The sequence below is a fragment of the Ovis canadensis genome, chromosome 9, assembly GCF_042477335.2.
Source record: "Ovis canadensis isolate MfBH-ARS-UI-01 breed Bighorn chromosome 9, ARS-UI_OviCan_v2, whole genome shotgun sequence".
NCBI lineage: Eukaryota > Metazoa > Chordata > Mammalia > Artiodactyla > Bovidae > Ovis > Ovis canadensis.
This window is the reverse complement of record NC_091253.1, coordinates 66,847,436-66,869,443: the sequence shown is the minus strand read 5'-3', so window position 1 is coordinate 66,869,443 and position 22,008 is coordinate 66,847,436. Positions and strand designations below refer to the sequence as shown.

General features: G+C 36.2%; 1 protein-coding gene across 1 annotated transcript in view; it reads right to left on the bottom strand.

Annotated features, from left to right (window-relative positions):
- Window positions 1–7,056: 7,056 nt before the first annotated feature.
- Window positions 7,057–22,008, bottom strand: part of ZBTB10 (zinc finger and BTB domain containing 10) — a 29,080-nt gene continuing 14,128 nt past the window's right edge. The window contains exons 3-6 of the mRNA XM_069601083.1: window positions 12,169–12,267; window positions 9,061–9,237; window positions 8,688–8,860; window positions 7,057–8,460 (exon numbers count right to left, since the gene is read on the bottom strand). Of these exons, the coding sequence (XP_069457184.1) occupies window positions 8,155–8,460; window positions 8,688–8,860; window positions 9,061–9,237; window positions 12,169–12,267 (755 nt within the window). The 3' untranslated portion in view covers window positions 7,057–8,154. The remainder of the gene's footprint in view (window positions 8,461–8,687; window positions 8,861–9,060; window positions 9,238–12,168; window positions 12,268–22,008) is intronic.

Genomic DNA, 22,008 nt, shown 5'->3' with positions numbered 1-22,008 from the left:
TCCCCCTAACAGTACAGAGACTCTACACTAAGGTGTCCGTTTCCCTGAGTACAGTTGGGTCTTCTGAAAAAAAGAAGAGCCTGTCTAATACTACAGACTTGTCCAGTATAGCTGACAAAGAAGTGGGAGGCACGTAGAAAGTAGTAAATTTTCAAGGTGAAAGTATTCTCCTTTTTATTACATTGAAGAGGAAGAAGGCAAAGTGCTGTGTATGCATTACTAACTTAATCTGCACTATTTTATATTTTCAGCCATTCGACCCTTCCACTAAATCACTCCTTTTAAAAATCACTGAAATTAAAGGCCTCTTTGATCAAAGTTCCCTGATTGTCTAACTTTGCATCTTTTCCCATCCCAAATGGTTGAGAGTAAAATAGTGAACACAGTGTGACCCCATTATCCATCATGGGTAATCATTTTCTCACAAACTGGTATTCAGTATATCTGCTGAACATATGTATGACCAAAGAAGAAGAGAGTCCATTGGCTGAATGGGAACTTACATTTTGAGTATGATATAGGTCACCAGTGGTAACAAAGAAGGCCAGCAAACAGACTAGGGTGCCCCAAAGTCAGTGACCTTCAGAAGGCAGGAACACAGCAAAAGTTTAGGATGATTAATGGCTCAAAAAAACTGCCTTAAGTCTAAGGTAGGACTCCAAGGTAAATGCCTCGAAGCCTATGAAATAATAAAACCTTATAAGGAAGCAAATTTAAGACTACCAACTGAAGAAAAATTATACCTACATATATAAAATTCTAATTGTTTACCTAGAACTAAAGTAATTCTTGGACTTCCCTCGTGGCTCAGACAGTAAAGAGTCTACCTGCAATGCAGGAGACCTGGGTTCAGTTCCTGGGTTGGGAAGATCCCCAAGAGAAGTAAATGGCAATCCACTCCAGTATTCTTGCCTGGAAAATCCCAAGGATGGAGGAGCATGGCAGGCTACAGTCCATAGGGGTCGCAGTCAGACATAACTGAGCAACTAACACACACAAAGTAATTCTTAAAGTAAGTTCTTCACACTTTCTTTGCCACAGAAGTCTAAGACCTTGGGTTAGAATTCTTGGAGGCTGATCCAACTCTCATAATTGCCATTCTCTGGAATGAGCTAATTAATGATTTAAGTGGCAATTACTTGAAAATTTAGTGTGGTAAAACCTGCTTTGGGGAATCACTTATGTCTCTATGTAAATACTACCATCTGTTTAGGAATCCAGGAGCTACCAAAATTCAAGTAGATGACTAAGAGCAAGGGACAGATAAACACATTTGTCTTTCCCACTATAAAATACAAATGCTAACACCCAACATGCCTCTTCACAAATACAAAATATTCTATCAGTAAATAAAACATCAGGTCCACACATCTTCATCTATACCACTGTTGCAGCCTATACTACATGAAGGAATAAACTTCAATAGGGTTTTCTTTCTAGTTTCTTCACATCTTCCTTATATACACTATTAAGATATTTAGATGTTAGTGGTGGCTATGCCAGTCATCAAAATTTTGCAGCAAGTATCTAATCTTGTTGCTTAAGTTATGGAGATGGTGTAGCTTAAAAAAAAAAATCACTATTTGTATTGAGATCTCTATGGTAGTATTTGCCAAAGGTTCGGTTTGGTTATTACATCTTTGGGTATAGACACCTATACCCTAAGTACTTTCCGTAAAGCTAAACATGATTTTCTAAGTTTTAGCTGTGTCCATTTTGGTGTCAAAATGTGCTTCATGAGATATTTATACATAATTTTTAACAATGTTCTAAGAAAAACAAAAGGTTGATAACTACAATGGTACTGAAGGGTCCCTAGGGCCCAGTGTGACCTCACGTATCCTACGCATGGCACAACACAAACTAAAGAAAATTGACTTGAAAGCTGTATGCCATGAGATACTAGCAGGCAAAAGCCTTAAAAATGTTATGTCTTTAATCATTTACTCAGGAAATAATTTTGAGCTCTATGTGCCAGGACTATTATTTGAATATAATTTGTACTCTTTAATTTCAAAAGTTTTCCCAAATGTTAAATATTTATTGAATGAATTTGTTACAGGTAAGATACTGAGTTGAAGAGCCCTGATCTAAAACTGACTGTAAAGTCATTGTAGTGACCTCCCTGGGAATCGATTCTGTATTGGTTAACTCTTGAATCTTTATAAAGTGTCTTTACTTCTAACAATTTTTTTTAATAACTAATGAGACCATTTTATATACTGTCCTCTCAACAACTGTTGGGGATATGTTTCAAGAGGACTGTCTTTGTGTATCTTTCACTAAGACTAAAACATACCTAATTATGCTTGGGAGAGTAGTACTTTATTGCCAAACTGACTGTTGCGGGGGGGGGGGGGGGGGGAGGGTTGGGAATTCAAAAGGTAGTATTAATAGCATGTAAGGCACCATGCAACTACAGAACCTATATTTTATTCACTTTAACTTTCCTGTATTCCATTTTTAAATTTCCTTTAGTTCAGATAGTTATTAAAATTCAAAACAGCTTTAATTTTCTTATCTAATTACAGATCCAATCATTGAATTTCCTACACCATCTTCCAAACATTGGTTTGGATTTTTCGTGAAAAAGAAAAAAGTTCAAGTAACAATTTTTTCCATAAAGCTAAACATGATTTTCTAAGTTTTAGCTGTGTCCATTTTGGTGTCAAAATGTGCTTCATGAGATATTTATACATAATTTTTAACAATGGTCTAAGAAAAACAAAAAGTTGATAACCACAATGGTTCAGGAAAATCACAACCAAAAAAAATCATTTTGAAATTGAAATTTTGGGTGAAGGGGTTGTTTTTTCCCCTCAAGTAATCCCCACTTCATCTTTTGTCCCAATCTTAACCCCTTGGAACAACAGAGAATATTATCTACACAAACCATTAGGATGTATCTACTGCCACATGAGAGTTCTTTTAGAACTTTAAAGACACTAGGAATTGTATGCAATATGGGCATCCCCTCTTCATTTTCCAAACTAAATCAAAACTTTCATATAATAATTAAAAGTCTGGGTATCCAGTCATTCTATGATTTCCTTTGTTCTATTATTTTAACACCATCACCACAAAAAAATGTTTTCTGTATTATTAAAGTTTCAAAGACTTGAAAGTTGTTAACCCATTAATCTGCTAGATATGCAATAAATATAGGTGAAGTAGTTTATCTTTGTTTTTCAACCCATTTCCCAAAGTATGTACTTTCAGGGAAAATATTTCAATGTTTTCTACAACCTGTAGAGAATTCCAAAAGTAATACAGTTGAAAGACAAATGATATGCTGATTATAAATGACTGCTTTCTATTAATTACTAGGAGGTAGTTTGAGCCTTTTATGTACTTCTCATAAAAAGAGATAAACCTTAATATTCTACAATACAAAGGTATCTGAATTATACATAAGTCAAAGTTTAAAAAGGAGTTCCCATACCCAGTTAGTCTAAATTATTATCGTTAAAAGCAATCTGGATTAAATATCAGAGTCAACAAAATTCACAAAGCCAGAAGCAGTTCAGTGCTCACAAGTTTATATTTTTAGGTTTGATAAAGATTCATGTGTATTTTCTAAATACACAGACAAAAAAAAAAAAAAAAACATTGTGGAAGTTTACATACATGTCTTAGGACACTTATACTAGGTAGGTAAATTACATTAAAAATTGGTCTTCGTAAAAGATCTTCCCAAAGAGCTTTTACAAACAGCAGGCAGAAAGTGTTCTTTTGTTTACAGTGTTTTTAAAATGCTGATTCTCCCATCTCATAATGGCCTCAACCAACCCTCTCCTTAATTCAACTTTGTTCTCAATAAGCAGCATACTCCAAATTTTAAGTACCCAATGTCATAAAATTCAGGGCTACAAAACATCTTGTAAAATGTGCTTATCCCTAAAACATTTTAAACTAAATATCTTGAATGGCTCAACTTCACTTGAATGTAGGGATACAGCAGGGAAAAAAAAAAAAACCTTTCCATTTAAAATCCTAAAGTGACTAAGAAAAAATACGCTAGTTCTAAGCATGTATATTATGTACCATAGTTAAGTTTAAGGATCTGGGTGACTGAACGGCACAAAAATGGGTTCATATCTAATTCTTCAGTTAAAAATCATCCTTTTAAAATGAAAATGCTACAGCCAATTAATAGCATGTGCTACACTGAAGGGTATCTTGTTTATAGTCATGTGGTGTAACAATTGCTGTATTAGGAGGCAAGAGTAGTTAAGGACATTTGGGGGAGGAAGGATTAGACAGACACTCAAATTCCTAAGATAGCTGTTTTATATGGAAAATTTGTCTCCATAGCCAGACCACTTTAAAGAGCTAAAATCCTACAAAAGTAGGGGCAACAGAGCCCCCTAAACAGAGCATGGGCTTCAGAATCAGACCTGGTCAAAACCCAGCTCTACCTTGTAGTGACTGTTAACATTAGTTCAATTAGGCAATCTCATGGAACCTTTCCTTGTCTATAAAATGGAGACAATAGCACCTACTTATAGGGGATTTGATAAGGTAAAGCGCAATGGCATGTGCAGGCACTAAAAAAAAGCTAGCTTTTGGAATCATTCAGAAAAATAACTTTTTCCATCCTATGCTGACAATATCCTAAAAATGTATTAAGCTTATTGGTTTTAAATTTTATGGTTTTTAAGACCTATTTCCCATCACACTTTCCCCACTATTATACTAGTCATCATCAGGCCTTTTATAACACATTGTATTAATACAAATTTCTAAGCCCCAATTTTTTCATTCCGCGTTCTCTATTCCTCCAATCCTTTCCCCCCTTGGTTCTCATGTATTATTAAACAACTATGATGTGTCAGGTCACTACTATGCACCAGGCAGTGTTCTAAGTGCTTTACATACATGAATAAACTTCATCTCACTCTTCCTCAGCAAGATGGCTCTACCAAAAAACCAGCTCATGCTTTCCCCCCCAGATTTCAAAGCTATGCATTATTGTTCCATTTTCCCTTATAATGTTTCTTTTCTTTTTTAGCTCTTAATTGCTAGGGTACTGAAATTTAGCAAAATATCTAGTGAATGTGAAAAATAAGGGCCAATAACAATGAAAAAGCAGGGGCTGTACGGAACTGCCTGCCTCTGAGACGCCTAAGAAATAATACATGATATCTTGATTTATATGAGAGGGTCTGTTACTACAAAATGAATAGGAAATAAACAGTTTATACTCTCCCCCTTCATTAAATAAAAGATCTAAAATATTTTTCATTTAAAATATAAGTTACAAGAGAAAAATTCAGCAAATGTGTAACACATAATTCTGCCAGGGCGCCACAGACAAAATTACGAGTATTCCACTGTTACCTCTCTGAGACCAATCATGAGTTCTTAGTATCTATCAACTTCCTGAAACTGTACTGTAAGTCAGAAAAAGAATATACTTAAAAAAATAGAAACATCCAGTAGTATACCTTAGTACTAAACTATTTTTTTTAAAAAGACCCAGAAGGGAAAAGGCAGTCCCTTCAAGATCACGAAACAAAATAAGTTAGGCAGTCAGCAAGTAGAAAAATCTGTCAGTTCTGTTTCTGGTAAAATGTTTACTTTAAAAGAAGAAATTTTTATATAGGCTGAGGCTAATATATTCAAGAGTATAAACATTTTTCCTTTGGATTACCTTTCTAAAAACAAATTCTTAAAGTATCATTATTTCAGTTGACTAAAAATATAGCCAAATCTGTCACAACACAACACAGAAGGTAATGGACAATAATTATAGAATATTTTAAATTAACAGTAACAAGCCATCTACATCAAACCTTGTTTCCAACTAAAACCAAAACAAAAGCACAACAATCCGTAGTGTACCAAGTGTGTATTTTCAATTTACTGTATGCAATCTAACAAAAATTTGGTCATAATTTACCAGATATACATAAACAATTTAAGTAGTAAAGAAAATTCAGTTTAAAGAGAGTAAGTTCATATCTTAAGGAAAAGTAAAAGTACATTAAGAATGTAAAGCCAAGTCCAGTTTCTATGCAATAAGTGAACTGTAGTCTAATAAAGCAGATTTAGGTGATTTTCAGATATATATCTTTTCTCTTTAATATATATTTATATATAGACAGATCTACCAATTGTAAACTATGGTTTATTTTAAAGGAGAGGGATAAATGGGATGAAAGAAATCTTTATACTATACTTACATATTCACAAAGCAGAACATTTTACGTTTAAAATATTTTTCCATTCATAGTATCTTTGCCCAACTAACGTCTACTTTGGACCCCACCAGAATTACATTTTACTTGTTTGTCTAGAACACTGAGAAAAAGATGTACTCTTCAGTCTTAAACAAAAACCAAACCAAAACTGTTCATGTCAGTTTTTCAGTTTTATAGAAACTATGATAAAGTTTAGGTGACAAATGATGCATCTCACCATGTAACTGTACTCTATCTTTGATTTATCCAAGCAGAAGCATCAATGTCTAATGTTAAACCATCCTTCTACTGAAATCAGAGACAGTAAGAAAGCCTGTCTCTTAAAAAACCCAGTCTTTTCAACTTTGATCAGATGGAGCACCAAAAGGATTATGTCTGTCAAAGTGTACTTAGCAATTTTTTCCACATGACTAGCATAATTTAGTTACCTGATATAAAATAGGAAAATATACTCAATTTCTATTTAAAAGAAAGCTGAAAATATGATATCCCTCAATCTTATATAATATACAGTATGTTCCTGATAAACATTGTGCATATTAATATCAATTATGTGAAATGCTGCTGTGAGTCAATCAGTTAATTCATCCATCAGACTAAATAAATCTGGCGATTTCAACTTAATACATCATCCCTTGTATCTTGAAGAATTTAGTGAACAGAATAATAAATTGTAAAGCCTCCTAATATTTTATTTGTAAGACTTTTGCAGATTGTTGAATCATGGTGACTACTAAAAAGACTATATATATATCAAGATGTAGTGATTTCAAGGAATTGAAAAATAAATTAATTATCTATCATAATTTCAAACCCTGAATACCCCATAAGTATGAAACAAAAGAGAATGCACTTTTTGTGTTAATTTTAATGATAAAAGGGCACAGGAGTAAAAACCTGATATTTCACTTATATTGCATAACAAGCTAACCAAACTGGACATGGAGGATAAATTATAAAACAAATCATTTTACTTATTATTTCTATGACTTTTCTTTCAATTAGACTTCTGTCTTTTCAAATAGGACTGAGGTATAGTACACTGGCAAAAATAAAAAGAAGCAAACAAGAGTAGTGCCAAAGTAACAGATACCCAAAACCAAATGCCTTGTCAGAAACGTCATATAGTAACCATTTATCAGATTAGAGCAGCAGGAGAAAGTTACTTTTAAATCATAATCATTTTAGTGGTATTTGTCAACCTCACCATGGTACTTTGCAACATCATTCTTCATTTATAAAGTAGTAAAATTCATGTCAGAAAGGAAGGGGGGAATGGAGGAAGTCAGTTAGTTCATTCCAATAAATTACCTCTCCAGTTCTTATAAACATGCCCATCAGCACAAAATTGAGAAATAATACCTAAGACTAGAAGAGACTTGGTTTAAGTTATGAAGCAAAATAAAGTGAAAAATACAGAAAAGTAGAACCAATGGGGTTGAAAAGGCCCCTCACTGAAAATCTGTATTAAAAAAAATAAAATTAATAAAAATAAAAATAGAAACAAAACTCTACTAGTACAAACTAGCCTGAGTGGTTTGATGGACAGAGTAATTAGGTCAGCTGTCACTGTACTCTTAATAAATGAATTTTCTTCATTCATGTTAAAGTGGCACATGAATGTAAGCTTTTTAAGAACAAGTATTATATTTTCAGAGGATCCAAATACTTACTGTATATCCTATAAATAAAAAATATTTTTACTTTGATAACTGACTGAAGATGTGTGAACTCCATGTAATTCAACCACAAGGTTGTTTGCTGTACAGTCCTGTGCAAATATAAAAAAAAAATTTTTTTTTTGCTATAAGGCTTTGACCCTACAGTTTTCACAGCAATGTAACTACCATCCAGCATGTACCATATTTTGCAAGCCTTCAAGTTCAACAATCCAAATTGTTGATTCATATTATGTCCAAATGCAGCATCCTTGAGGAGTATAGTAGGTCAGTTAGTCATCAAGAGACATACAAACATCTCCTGATTCATCCCATCGAGATGCATCATTCTGATCTTCTCCATCATCAACCAGCTCTTCATCAGCTTCTCCTCCACCGTTCCCCTCATATTCTTCATCCCGAGGGAAATCTGTATCCTGTCCCTGATCTACACCTTCTTGTCCTCCTGGTTGTGATTTATCTGCACAGTCTACACAAACACCATAGCGCCGAGATCCATGTCTTATTCCAACACTGGCTGCTAACATGAAGATCTTCTTACACACCATACATTTGTATTTTTTATCCTTTTTATGCACCTAATTGAAGTAAAAAAAACCCCAATGTTAGGACAGTACAGACAATATAATACATTTGAACCACTCAAATTAAACCTCCCATTTAACAAACAGTAAATACACCATTATCTTTCTGTATGAAGTTCAGTACTGGTTTCACAAATAACATTCATTGTTTAAAGCAAAAATTTGCAGGTAATAGTGTTAAAATACCTTACACACACACTTTATCTAAGTAAGTTACTTACCAGGGAATGTCTTTTTACATGTTCTCTTCGAGTAAACAGTTTTCCACAAATATCACAGCTAAATGATCTGACTCCCGTATGAATGAGCAAATGCCTTTTTAGTGTTCGTCTGTATTTGGCTACATAGCTACAATGAGGGCATTTTAACTTGTTCATGATTAGAGATGATTCACCTTTTGAGAATTAAAAACAACAAAAAAGCAATTATTATACATTAAACAGAAAACTTGTCAAAAGCTTGCCTATTCCTGAGAATAGGGATTATTGTATGGCTACTACCATCTGAGTTTTTTAAAACCCAGAATGTGGAAGCTTTTAATTAATTGATAAAAACAGTATTAAGAGCTCTGTAGATGTTTTAACTAATACTTGCCATTTTCCCAAGTTTCTTGTTTTGGCCAAGATTCAGGCAATAATCCATACTTGAAATCGTTAGAAGCACCTGGTATCAATCCATACTTGTAATCGTTTGAAGTACCTGGTATCAATCCATACTTGAAATCGCTAGAAGGGCCAGCCATCAGGCCATACTTGAAATCATGTGAAGGACCTAATACAATTAAAAAGTGATTTTGATATAATGATGGTAATTAAGATGACTTACTGGAATTAAAAAGATGGATATAAAACTACTTTATCAGCATCATGATAGAACAGCCTAATATAAAATAGTTATATTAAAAAACTGTTATTTAGTCTAACAGTTATTTAGTCTAACTGAGATGGCCTTGTACCTTATTATCCTAATTTATATCCTGGTATTAGAATAAAAAACAAACTGAAGTTTAAAATACAATTTAAACACAGAAGAAAAAATTCAGTAGAGTAAAATACTATTTAATGGTATGTGGAGCCTACATGAAACTACCCTTTGAATTGTTGCTGTTTCTAACGTTTCTGCCACTGAAGACTTATATCACACTGAAGCCCAGCTGTGGAATGGGACAGTCTTCGATCAGTACAGAAAAGATGGGCTAAGGATGATGAGTATAAATATAGGGTAATTACAAAAGTAAAATTCTTATATTATTAGACCCCTACTTGTTGTTTCAGACACGTTGGAGGGCAAGATAACAATGAATCTGGGAGTTTACCAAAATCTCTCTAACTTCATCCTTAAATAAAAATCTGGAAAGTACTCCTTTGGTAATGTAAACATATCCAGAATCCCCCGTAACTACTGCCACGCTATCCCAACTCATCAGCAACTGTTGCCTCTGGATTATTTTCAATAGCCATCAGTTTGTCTCCAAGCTCACACCATGGTGCCTTCCTAGAGCTCATTCTCAACACAGCAATCAGATTTTTAAAAAACTTTAAATCAGAACCAGATACTACTCCACTAAAAAGTCTGCTAGGACTAACGATCTTACAGTGCAAGCCAAAGACTACCACTATACTACAAAGCCTTAACTGATCTAGCCCTTGCTTCCAAACCACTCCCTTGGTTATTCTATTCCAACCACACTGGCCTCTGTGCTATTCCACGTTGGTAAAATGGCTACTACTTCAAACCTTTTGCACTTTGCACTTCCTCTGTCCTCTGCCTGAACACTCCTTTCTAGGATATATGCATAGTACACTTGTGCAGGAATGTAGCAATTTTTCTCCCATACACACAATTTTATAAATGAATGCCTGCTAAATAGGTTTTCTAAGAACTCAATTTTCTATATCTATTTGCCAAATACATTGCCTCTTATAAAAATAAAAGAACTTAAGATTTCCCTCTTAAGGAAAAAGTGAAAGTATTAATATCCACAATACAAAAAAATTCTCCAAGGTATTTAAAAATTGTGATTCATTACTACTACTGTAAATTGTTTTGTACTGGGAATACTTTCACTTACTCTTTTTTAATGTTAGGAAAGTCCTCTGAATCCATAATTACGTATTTTAATTGTAATGCAATACTGCTTTGGGGTAAAGTGAGACACCACATTTGTGTGTGTGAGAAGGAGGAAGGTTGGGAGTAGTAGCCTGCGAAGGTTAATCAATTTTCAGTTTCACACTTCTAAATAAAGTTTTGAGTTTTATGACTCATAGCTCTTGTCCAAATCAGAGCAAAACAAAGTAAGCTCTAACAGCAAGGACTATGCTTGTTTACTATGCTTGTATGTCCAAAACATACACCATCCAGTGACTTCCCTGGTGGTTCACTGGTTAAGAATCTGCCTGCCAATGCAGGGGATACAGGTTTGATCCCTCATCCGAGAAGACCCCACATGCCTCGGGGCAGGCTAAGCCCCTGCACCACAGCATGCATCCAGAACCTCTGCTCTGTAACGAAAGAAGCCACGAAAATGAGAAGCCCCTACTCTCAGCAGCTACAGAAAGCCCATGCACAGGAAAGAAGGCCCAAAGCAGCCAACTGAAAAAAAAAAAAAAACCAGTTTTTTTTAATATAACTTCTTTCAACGGTTAGGAGAAACCACCTTAAGGTAGTTTCTTCAGAGTTATAGCTTAATTTTGGTCTGTGCACACCATATATTCAAAAGCCCCTGTGAGCTTTCTGTAAGGACTACCACTGTTGTCCCAACTGCTTAAAAGATTTCTAAAGCTATAGAAATTGTATCACTTTTTTCAACAAATGTTAATTTTGCCAAGTGCTTTCTCTCTATGGATGCACATGTACACCTTTTAGGTAATATTTGAAAACAACGTGCATGCTTCATCACTTTACCCCTCAACACAGTATCTTTTAGAACTCTTACATAAACTATAGTGCCTTTATCACATCCAAGAATTTTTATATTGTTAGGAATATCATTTAAACCATACTACATATTCACTTTTCCAACTATCCCCAAGCAAATGTCTCTTTCTTATTAGGATCAATGATATAATCAAGACTGATGATTACAACAGACTTTCACCCAGGCATCATGGGATGAACCTAACAACAGTGGCTTACTATCTAATGATGATTTTGAACTACTTCCCCTGGAGGTTGCAAAAATATGTTAGCATGACATTCTATAAAGAAGCTTTCTCCTACTTAATTTACCTATATTATTCTTTGCAATACTCATGGATTCTTTGTCTTCTTGTGCAGGACACTTCCCACAAAGCAGTTATAAACATCACTATTTAGAATTGGTATTTTCTATAGTCATCAACAACCAAACTATTAATTTACATCAAAGCTAGTTAAAATACACTAGTCAACCATTCTGATAATTACCATTCTCGTCCCATCTATACACTAGCTAGAAGCCACAATCTATTAACTTAATTGCTTTTGACAGTTAAGAGCTTTAACATGTCTCCTTCAAAGAAAAAGAAACACCTATTCATGTATTTACCAGTCTTCTAAATTCTATAATCAGCATTAGCTGCCACAGACTGAAAGTGCTTATATTAATACCTACCACTTTCCTTTAATGAAAAGAAACTGCTGTAAGTCCTTAATAAACACATACACATTCCAAAACTTCAAATCCTCTTAAAGGTACTCCTGCTAAAATTCTGCTGTACCTACCAGCATCACCTCCTTCTTGACCAGAGCTGGCTTCAGTCAATAAATTTGCATTGACATTCCTATCACAATCTGGCCCTGAGAGTAGAGCACCATCCAGATCTGAAAAGGAGATACAGAAGTATGTTATTTCCAACCACACCATAGCCAACACCCAAAACACCACTCTCTTCTTGGAAGCGTTTCTTATGCAGACTAAATAGAGAATATTTGCAAGTACTGAATAACTACTATGTGTTTAACACTACAAGGCATAAAAGCATACATAAGACATGTCTTTTAGCCACAGGAATAATAGCACACTGGATCAGAATGAGCCTTAGAGCCAAGGTGAATTAGGCACCCTAGCTCCATCTGTATGACCACATGGCTCAATATCCTCATATGCATCCACCTGTATCATAGATCTGATACAGAAATTTAATCAGTCAACGCAAGCCAAGTATGGTGTCTGATATCCAAAAGATAGCTGCAGCTGCTAGTACTAAGTGCTGCTGCTGCTGCTGCTGCTAAGTCGCTTCAGTCGTGTCCGACTCTGTGTGACCCCACAGATGGCAGCCCGCCAGGCTCCGCCGTCCCTGGGATTCTCCAGGCAAGAATACTGGAGTGGTTTGCCATTTCCTTCTCCAATGCATGGTGCAAGTGAAGTCGCTCAGTTGTGTCCGACTCTTAGCGACCCCATGGACTGCAGCCTACCAGGCTCCTCCGTCCGTGGATTTTCCAGGCAAGAGTACTAAGTGCTAGATGTATAAAATATTACTGTTTCTACACTGGTTCAGAATTAGAAAGATCAATTAATACTAGATTTTTAAAGGAAGATGTAATTCCTACATTTGTAAAAGGAAGATGTAATTATTTCCCTTGAATTTGTTGCATCGCTTCTTTTTTCTACCACTGCCTTAATTCAGAACTCATCATTACTCTCCTAGATTACTCAAACAGTTTCTTGGTCTCCTTGCTCCAAAATACAATACTTTCTTCATTTCCCACAACATTGCCAGAAAGATCTTCCTAAAATACTAAGTTTTATGTTGCTCCTTTACTTAAAAATCTTCAATGTTTCACCAGTTTTTAGTATAATCTTCAAAATTCTTTAATTTACAAGTTTCCTAATATTCAGGTTCTTACTTTGCCAATGCAGGAAATTCAGGTTTGATCCCTGGGTTGGAAAGATTCCCTGGAGAAGGAAATGGCAACCCACTCCTTGCCTGGAAAATCCCATAGACAGAAGTGTGGCAGGGTACAGTTCATGGGACAGCAAGAGTCAGTCACTCACGACTTAGCGACTGAACAATTTATAAATCTAGCATCAGGGACTTCCCTGGTGGCTCAGACGGTAAAGCATCTGTCTACAATGCGGGAGACCCAGGTTCAATCCCTGGGTTGGGAAGATCTCCTGGAGAAGGAAATGGCAACCCACTCCAGTATTCCTGCCTGGAAAATCCCACAGACAGAAGAGCCTGGTAGGCTACAGTCCATGGGGTCGCAAAGAGTCGGACACGACTGAGCAACTTCACTTCACTTAGCATCATCCCACTGCTACGGTCTACTCTTGTGTTATGAATAGAAGATGAATTAGAGACACAAGACAGACAATGAAAAATCTGGCTGTAAAGGGATAGAGTGAGATATTCAAGTTAAGAGTTCGGGTTTTTTAAGGCAAAAATTAAAACATGTTTAAATGCTGAAAGGAAGAAGTCATTTGAAAAAGAGAGGACACTGCAAAGAGAAATATTGCAAAGAGAAGGAATTATCAAATCTTAAGATTCTTAGAAAGTCTGGGATCCAGAAGCATTCAGTATACATACAGAGAGAGGTTTGAAGACAGGCACTTAGAGACTACATCTCTATTGGCCTTTATTTCCTCTGTAACATTAAATGTAGAATGTGAAGTTACTCCCTAGAGTAAAAGGGTTGGAAGTCAGGAGAATAAACAAGCAGTTCACGTGTAAAGAAGGAACAGTAAACAGACACTGATCCTTTCCTGTTCCTTGATAGCAGGGATACTGTCTAGATTTTATTTTCCCAGTATTTATCATAATACATGACTTTAAAAGGCTTTTTCAACAGGTGCTGTTAATTGTTGGCTTGAATAGTCTTCCCTTTGCAACCTGTTATTAAGTTTTAACTTAACATATCTCAGGAGTTCCCTGGCAGACCAGTGGACAGAACTCAGCCCTTTCACTGCTATGGCCTGGGTTCAATCCCTGGTCATGGAACTAATATTCTGCAAGCTGCGTGGTACAGCAAAAATATAAGAGGAAGAAAAGAATAATTTTGTCAATTTTCTGGTATATAAACATCCATAAACCATAAATTAATTGAAATCTAATGACTCTGCTTTCCTTTGATAAGTTTAATGGCATTTCAACAATCAATGAGAAATCCACACACCACATGAAGAATAGCCCCAGCTCACTGCAACTAGAGAAAGCCTGCATGCAGTGTGGAAGACCCAGCAGAGCCAAAAATAAATATTAAAAAAACTTCAAAAAAATTAAAATCATTCAAACAATGTTACCCTTCCCAATATCTTTCGGAAAAACTCACTCTAAAGTGTGTACAGGGCATTTCTTAAAATTCTGCCAAGCAGGTTTGTAAATATAGGGTGTTTCTATTTCTGTAACATTCTGCAGTTATTTGTTGAAGGCTTTCCTCAGCTAGTTCTTAATGGACACGTCATGTTTCCTACCCTATCTGTGAAATATTAGGGTTTCGTTTGTGATCTTTAATCCTACATGGACACTAGTAAAGAATGTTCACCTCAATCTAAAACGTTAATAGATGGCAAATAAATTCCTTCTGAGGTCTTTTCAATAGCTATGTATGAATGTGAGAGTTGGACCATAAAGAAGGCTGAATACTTAAGAATTGATGGTATTTTCAAGACTCTTGGGGGTCGCTTGAACAGCAGGAAGATCAAACCAGTTAATCCTAAAGGAAATCAACCCTGAATATTCACTGGAAGGCCTGATGCTGAAGTTGAAGCTCCAGTCCTCTGGCCACCTGATGTGAAGAGCCAAGTCACTGGAAAAGATCCTGATGCTGGGAAAGACTGAGAACAAGAGAAGAAGTGGGCAGCAGAGGGTGAGATGGTTAGATACCATCCCTGACTCAATGGACATAAGTTTGAGCCAACTCCGGGAGATGGTGAGGGACAGGGAGGCCTGGCATGCTGCAGTCCAAGGGATCACAAAGAGTTAGGCACAAGTTAGCGATTGAACAACCAACTGTTTCTGTGTATAAGAACAAGTCATATCCATACTACAGATATTAAAACCCTTTTGAAAGGCGTAAACTACTTGGTTCTTGATATCAAAAATAAATCTCAAAACAAGTGAGCTCCTCCAGGTTGACAATAGCTTTCATAAAAGCACACCTAACTTAGTAATCACATGCTATCACTGCTGCATCTTATTTCAAACCATCTGGAAACTTATTTGTAATCAGCTGCTGCTGCTGCTAAGTCGCTTCAGTCATGCCCAACTCTGGGCGACCCCATAGACGGCAGCCCACCAGGCTCCCCCGTCCCTGGGATTCTCCAGGCAAGAACACTGGAGTGGGTTGCCATTTCCTTCTCCAATGCATGAAAGTGAAAAGTGAAGGTGAAGTCGCTCAGTCGTATACAATTCTTAGCAACCTCATGGACTGCAGGCCACCAGGCTCCTCCATCCATGGGACTTTCCAGGCAAGAGTACTGGAGTGGGGTGCCATTGCCTTGTCCGTAATCAGCTGAGTTGATGTGAATAAGATAGAAACCAGGCAACCAACCATTCATTTGATGTAAGAATCATATTCTGCTTTGCCAGGAACTCTTTGTATTTATTTTCTCAAAAAAGCATAGGACTAAAAAATAAACTCTAGGACTTTCCTGGTGGCTCAGTGGTAAAGAATCCACCTGCCAATGCAGGAGACATGAATTTGATCCCTAGTTCAGGAAGATCCCACATGTCACTGAGCAACTAAGCCTGTGCACCGTAATTACTGAGCCTGTGTTCTAAAGCCAGTGCTCTGCAACAAGAAGCCCTCGTATTGCAATGAGGAGTATCCCCTGCTCCCTACAATTAGAGAAAAGCCTAGGTGGCAACAAAGATCCAGCACAGCCACAAATAAATAAGTACATTAAAAAAAATAAACCCTGATAAATGACATTCATGACCTTCCTATGGAAATCCTTCTCAAATGCATTTGCCAGTGAATATAGGTGATCCTCCCCCTAAATGAAACAAAGAATACACCCCTGATTTTATGCATAAAGTCCTTTTGTATATGCAATCTACATATACACAACATATTAACTTCACTACATATTTATGCAGTAAGAGCATTCTTATTCTCAACCTTAAGAGGAAACTAAAGCTACTGCAGAGTGCTGCACTATTCTTCAACAGGATTACACTGCCTCCTGACAACATGAGCACCAAACCTGGCACTAAAGCAGGTAATTAAAAAAAGGTACAACTGCAATGTTGGAAATGAGAATGCAGAAGTATACCCATCCTAATTTATATTCACTTACCTTCCTAGTGATACTTGATACCATTCAGTGATACTGCTAAATCAAAAAAAAACAAAAAAAACAAAAACCACCTATCTATAAGGACTAGACTTCCCCAGTGGTTCAGTGGTTAAGACTGCGTTTCCAATGCAACGGAAGAAGGGAAACAGGTTCGATTCTGGTCAGGGAACAAAGATCCCATATGCCATGTAGCACATCCAAAAAAATTTTTGTAATTTAAAAAATAAACAAAAATCTATCAGCATTCTGTGGCAAACCAGCCTTCACTTTATTAATCTCTTTATTTAATAAAAAGAACTCTGAGTTATTTCCCTGCTGGTCCAAACGCTAAGACTCTACACTCCCAGTGCAAGGGGCCTGAGTTCAATCCCTGCTCACAATCACACACGCCAACTAAGATCCAATGCAACCAAAAAAAAAAACACCAACTTCAAAACTTTGAATGTACCTAGTTATAAGCTGTCATTGTCCTTTACATACATTTTTGTCTATCTTTGAAGCAACTTCCACCTCTGAATTCATTTTTTATTCTTCTCTGACATCTCATTCATGAGTTTTTAAAAACCTGATTACCAACCAACGGAAAGGATGACATGGTAAAAATCTTGGCCTTTACCTTCTCTTAAAATTTTAACAATCATTAACTTTATTTTCTCCACAAGAAAACTAATAGCAATATTCACCTACTTCACAAGGTTGCTATGAAAAGTAACTTCAGTAAATAAAAATAATGTACAAATTATAAAGTGGAACATAAATCATGATGTCATTAAATGAGGTTAATCTTGGGACATGTGGTTATAGGTTTCTCTTGGATCACAGAGGACACAAGCGTCACTTCCAAAGCATCTAGTGCTTTGTACAGCACTTGCCTGTAAGTGCTCAACAAAACTATGTTGGGAAGGAGGTCTTCCTGACAGTTTGTTTTCCTGACCGTTTGTTTTTGGTTCTCAAAATTCTGCACGAGTCAAGTACAAACTAATCCAGATTTTCTTAAAACACAAATATTCTTGAAAAGAATGACATACGAGAGCACATCAGAAATCGAGGTTACAGAAACAATGACAGCTCCCTCCTACAAAAACTCAGTAAGATCTATTCAATTTTTGTTTTCATGTAAATATATACTAGCAAACAAATTTCTCTGAAGACAGTTTCTGAGGACTAAGGCTAATAAACTGTTAGACTTTTTTTCCCTTCGTTCATTGCAGTCAAGGTTTTTTTCCTTTTTCAGTGATGAGTAAATTCAGTTGCAAATTTATTATATAAAGCACCCTTGACAGTTCTACGGCAGCTGAGAGACTCAACAAATTGTAGTTTCCCTTTACCCCCCAACTCAGTGATGATTCAAGGGACAGACGAGACTAGGCTCCACTGTTTCTTCTTTGCTTCTATTCAAACAAGGTTGTTATTTCTTTCATGACCGGGCCTTAACAGGTCTCTTCAGGACTTTCTCCACTCCAATCCATGAATAATACCTTCCAAATGCTTTTATGTTAAAGGTAAATAAATAAACAAGATTGCATCTCTAACTGAGAACCTCTCACTGCTCACAGTCTGTGAAATAGAATTCACAATTTATTACCATGTCAGAGAATTACAACCTGGCCCTGACCTACTGACCCCACCTCACTATCCCTACTACACTCCCCTTTCTATTCACTTACTCCCTTCAATTCTTGCCACTCTGCACCCTCTTCTGGCAAACTCCTACACAAAAGATCCAACTCTGTGAAGCTTTCTTCAACTCTTAATGAGAAATCAGGAACCTCCCCCACTGCACTCTGCCATACTTCTGATTTTAACATTTACCACACTGCACGGTTTCTACCTCACAGCCATCCTATTGTGAACACGTTCTCAATCTTATAATAGCAATATCATCTAACCTGTTAGCTCAGTTTCGTGTGGACTTAAAAATTTTACTACCAAATTTCCTCTTATGAAGTGGAAAGTCATTTTGGGGTCCCAGACAAGTAGTATTTGGTTATAATATGACACTTCTGGTCACCCCAGAATATTAAGGCTATATCAGAAATAAAAAATTCAGTCTTAAAAAATTCTCAGGGGCTGACATTAACAGGGTTTAGAAAACTTAACACCCTCAGCAGGTAGAAAGCATTAAAACTGATCCACAAAAGGCTTCTTCAACATCCAGTTTCAGTCTGACCAAACAAATTCTGTTTCCTTAATGCTTCTAACTTGAAAAGAATCATCATTAATGCAGCCACCCCTTGGATCAAGTATGGCAGAGTGGGATGGAACGGAACACTAGGCAGAGGAAAATAAAGGAGAAGGAAAAAAAGATGGCAGAATATTCCTACTACCATACAGTTACTCATTATCATCCTTTTAAGACTAAATATTGAAGTGTTACATATTAGTATGGCTTACAGTCCATTAGCTAACGGTGGACATTTATTTTTTAAAATGAGCATCAGCCCTTCAAATTACCACTGACTACGCAACTGTAACAGTTTCTAAAGAAAAGTGACTTTAAATCACTTGTAGCTCATTCTTCATAATATACTCAAAAGGATGCCTGAAAGGTAGGGCAGTACATCTGGAATCCCTTAAGAACTAATCCAGGCCCATAAACCTGCTATGTGGAATGTTTGGGTTAAGATGTAGGATACATACATTTTCAGATTTTAGGAATGTAATAACTGTGATACCCCCAGAGGGGTCCAGGGTGGCATCCTGTAATCAAAATGTATTTCTGCAACAAAACATACAGATGTTCACATTTAAGGAAAGAAGTAAAAAATACAAATTGATTTTGCTACCAACTGAATATCAGGTTTTGTTGCCAAAATGCTTTTTTAAAAGCTTTGGTTAATTTTTATAACCTTCAAGATTTCATATTATAAATTTTTCTTTCCTTCTAATTATCAGACATTCTGTATGATAAACTTAAGGCAAGTTAAGTGGCAGAACCAAGTCCAAAGTCCAAATCTTCTTTACTAAGTCTAGGTTCCATGGTTTTTACACATTTTAAGTAGTTCATACAGTAACTTTATATGACATGGCCAAACTATGGACAAGTCTCAAATCAGATGGCCAATATTCAAAGCTGTAAAAATATTTTAAATTAAAACAAACAAACAACCCCCACCCCGCCCTGCCCAATCATTTAAGAAAGCATTTCAAGAAACTTCCCTGGTGGTCCAGTGAAATGTCTGTCTTGCAATGCAGGGGACACTAGATTGATCCCTGGTTGGGGAACTAAGATCCCAATGCTACAAGGCTACTAACCCTATTCTGGAGTCCTCATGCCTAGTCAGATCCCACACAACTAAGATCCGACTCAGCTAAACTAAGTAAAATAAAGAAAGAAAGCATTTCAAGATTCTGGAACCTCTGAAGTGATCCCCTGTATCAACTGTCACCCAAAATATGTAGGGGCCTAAGTACTGGTTGGTAGACAACTTCAGTAGAAGTAGTAATTCACTACTTCAAATGTGACTCATTAGGGTATCTTAAAGACATATAGTTTGAGCATTCTTCTCTCAAAATAGTTTTCTATACACTTGAGTTATATGCTTTTCAACCAAAAGACAATTACACAAATTGAAGATGTTACAGCCTAAACTCTGCTTGTAAGGATCAATAAAAATTCACAAATGCCACAAAACAAACAAAAAAAAGTACAGATGAGAGAAAGGAGCTTTTAGAGTTTACAAACTCTAAATTATATCCTTTGATCAAATAAAACCACCGTGCATCTGAGTATTTGTACATCATTATGAAAAATTCAATTATCTATATGAAATTTTACCAGCTTTTATTAAAGACAATTATATACCCTACTGCTGTATTTACTAGAAAATGCGTTTCAGAAAACTGTCTTGATGTCATTTATATGAAACCCCACTGGAGAAATTCGTTTCAGAATTCAGTACCAGAAAGCTTGTCATCCTGTAGAACTTCTGTTTTCTCATTCTGAAGGGCTGCTTATTATCTTAGAGCCAATAAAAAGCTTAATTAGGGTAACCATATTAATACCCCTGACTGCTGCTGCTGTTGCTGCTAAGTCGCTTCAGTCGTGTCCGACTCTGTGCGAACCCACAGACAGCAGTCCACTTAGGCTCTCTGTACCTGGGATTCTCCAGGCAAGAATACTGGAGTGGGTTGCCATTTTCTTCTCCAATGCATGAAAAGTTAAAAGTGAAAGGGAAGTCGCCCAGTTGCGCCTGACTCTTAGCGACCCCATGGACTGCATCCTACAAGGCTCCTCTGTCCATGGGATTTTCCAGGCAAGAGTACTGGAGTGGGGTGCCATTGCTGCTTATTATCTTAGAGCCAATAAAAAGCTTAATTAGGCTAACCATATTAATACTCTTGACCAGCACACTGTTTTATTGCTAAAAAATTTGTATTTGTTTCTTGTCAGAAATTTCAAAATCTTACTGAATGCATATATATACAAATGTATTACATGAAGAGTACAGTTATTTACAATGGCTACAATGTTCTAGTGTGACTGGCAGAAACAATACAAAAATACAGACTCAGAAAGCCCATGTTCCATGAGTCCAGAGTAGATAAAAAACAGGATTAACACCTGACTTGTTCTAACAGTATAAATGAAAACACTGTGTAAGACAATTAAGGCACTGGTTACTCTTGCCCTTATACAATTTAATTTTTAATCTTAGATTTACATGTACAAATCAAAAATGATTTGAAGGGAATCCCAGCAGAGTCAGATAACAGGTATACTAGCCTAAGATTTTTAAAGAAATACCATTAGGAATATAATCTCTGATAAACCTTATCTCAGTATCTTACATTTCTTTATGAAACACCCAAATATCACTTTCAACAGTATATGGCAAGACAACATTATTTATAGCCTACAAACAGTAGGCTTAAGAAACTGGGAAATCACTGTTCCTACGAGAGAGCCACAAATCCAAACATGTCAAGCACTGCTTGTGGACTAAATGCATAATTCACCATGACTTTCCTGATGATTGGGTAAAGAATTTTAAATTCTTTAAAAAAAAAGTTTTAAATGAGCCTCAATTTTTTAAAAGACTGGGTCACTAGTTTACAAATTGCCAAGGTTTTAATGTTGGCAGTCCTAAAGATGGAACCTGCCTCTACTTTTAGTAACTGAAAGACCTTGGTAAATACAGACCCACTATGTTCTTTCTTTATTGCTCAGAATTTGCCTGGAGAGTTCTAGTCAGTTCTGTGCACCAACATTTCATCAGGGTGAAACAAACTGCCTATGACTGTTAAGAAAGATGTAAAAAGAGTTTGGAATTCACAAGGCAGGAGGTACAGCACTTAGCCTAAAAGAAGGGGACTTCAGGGGA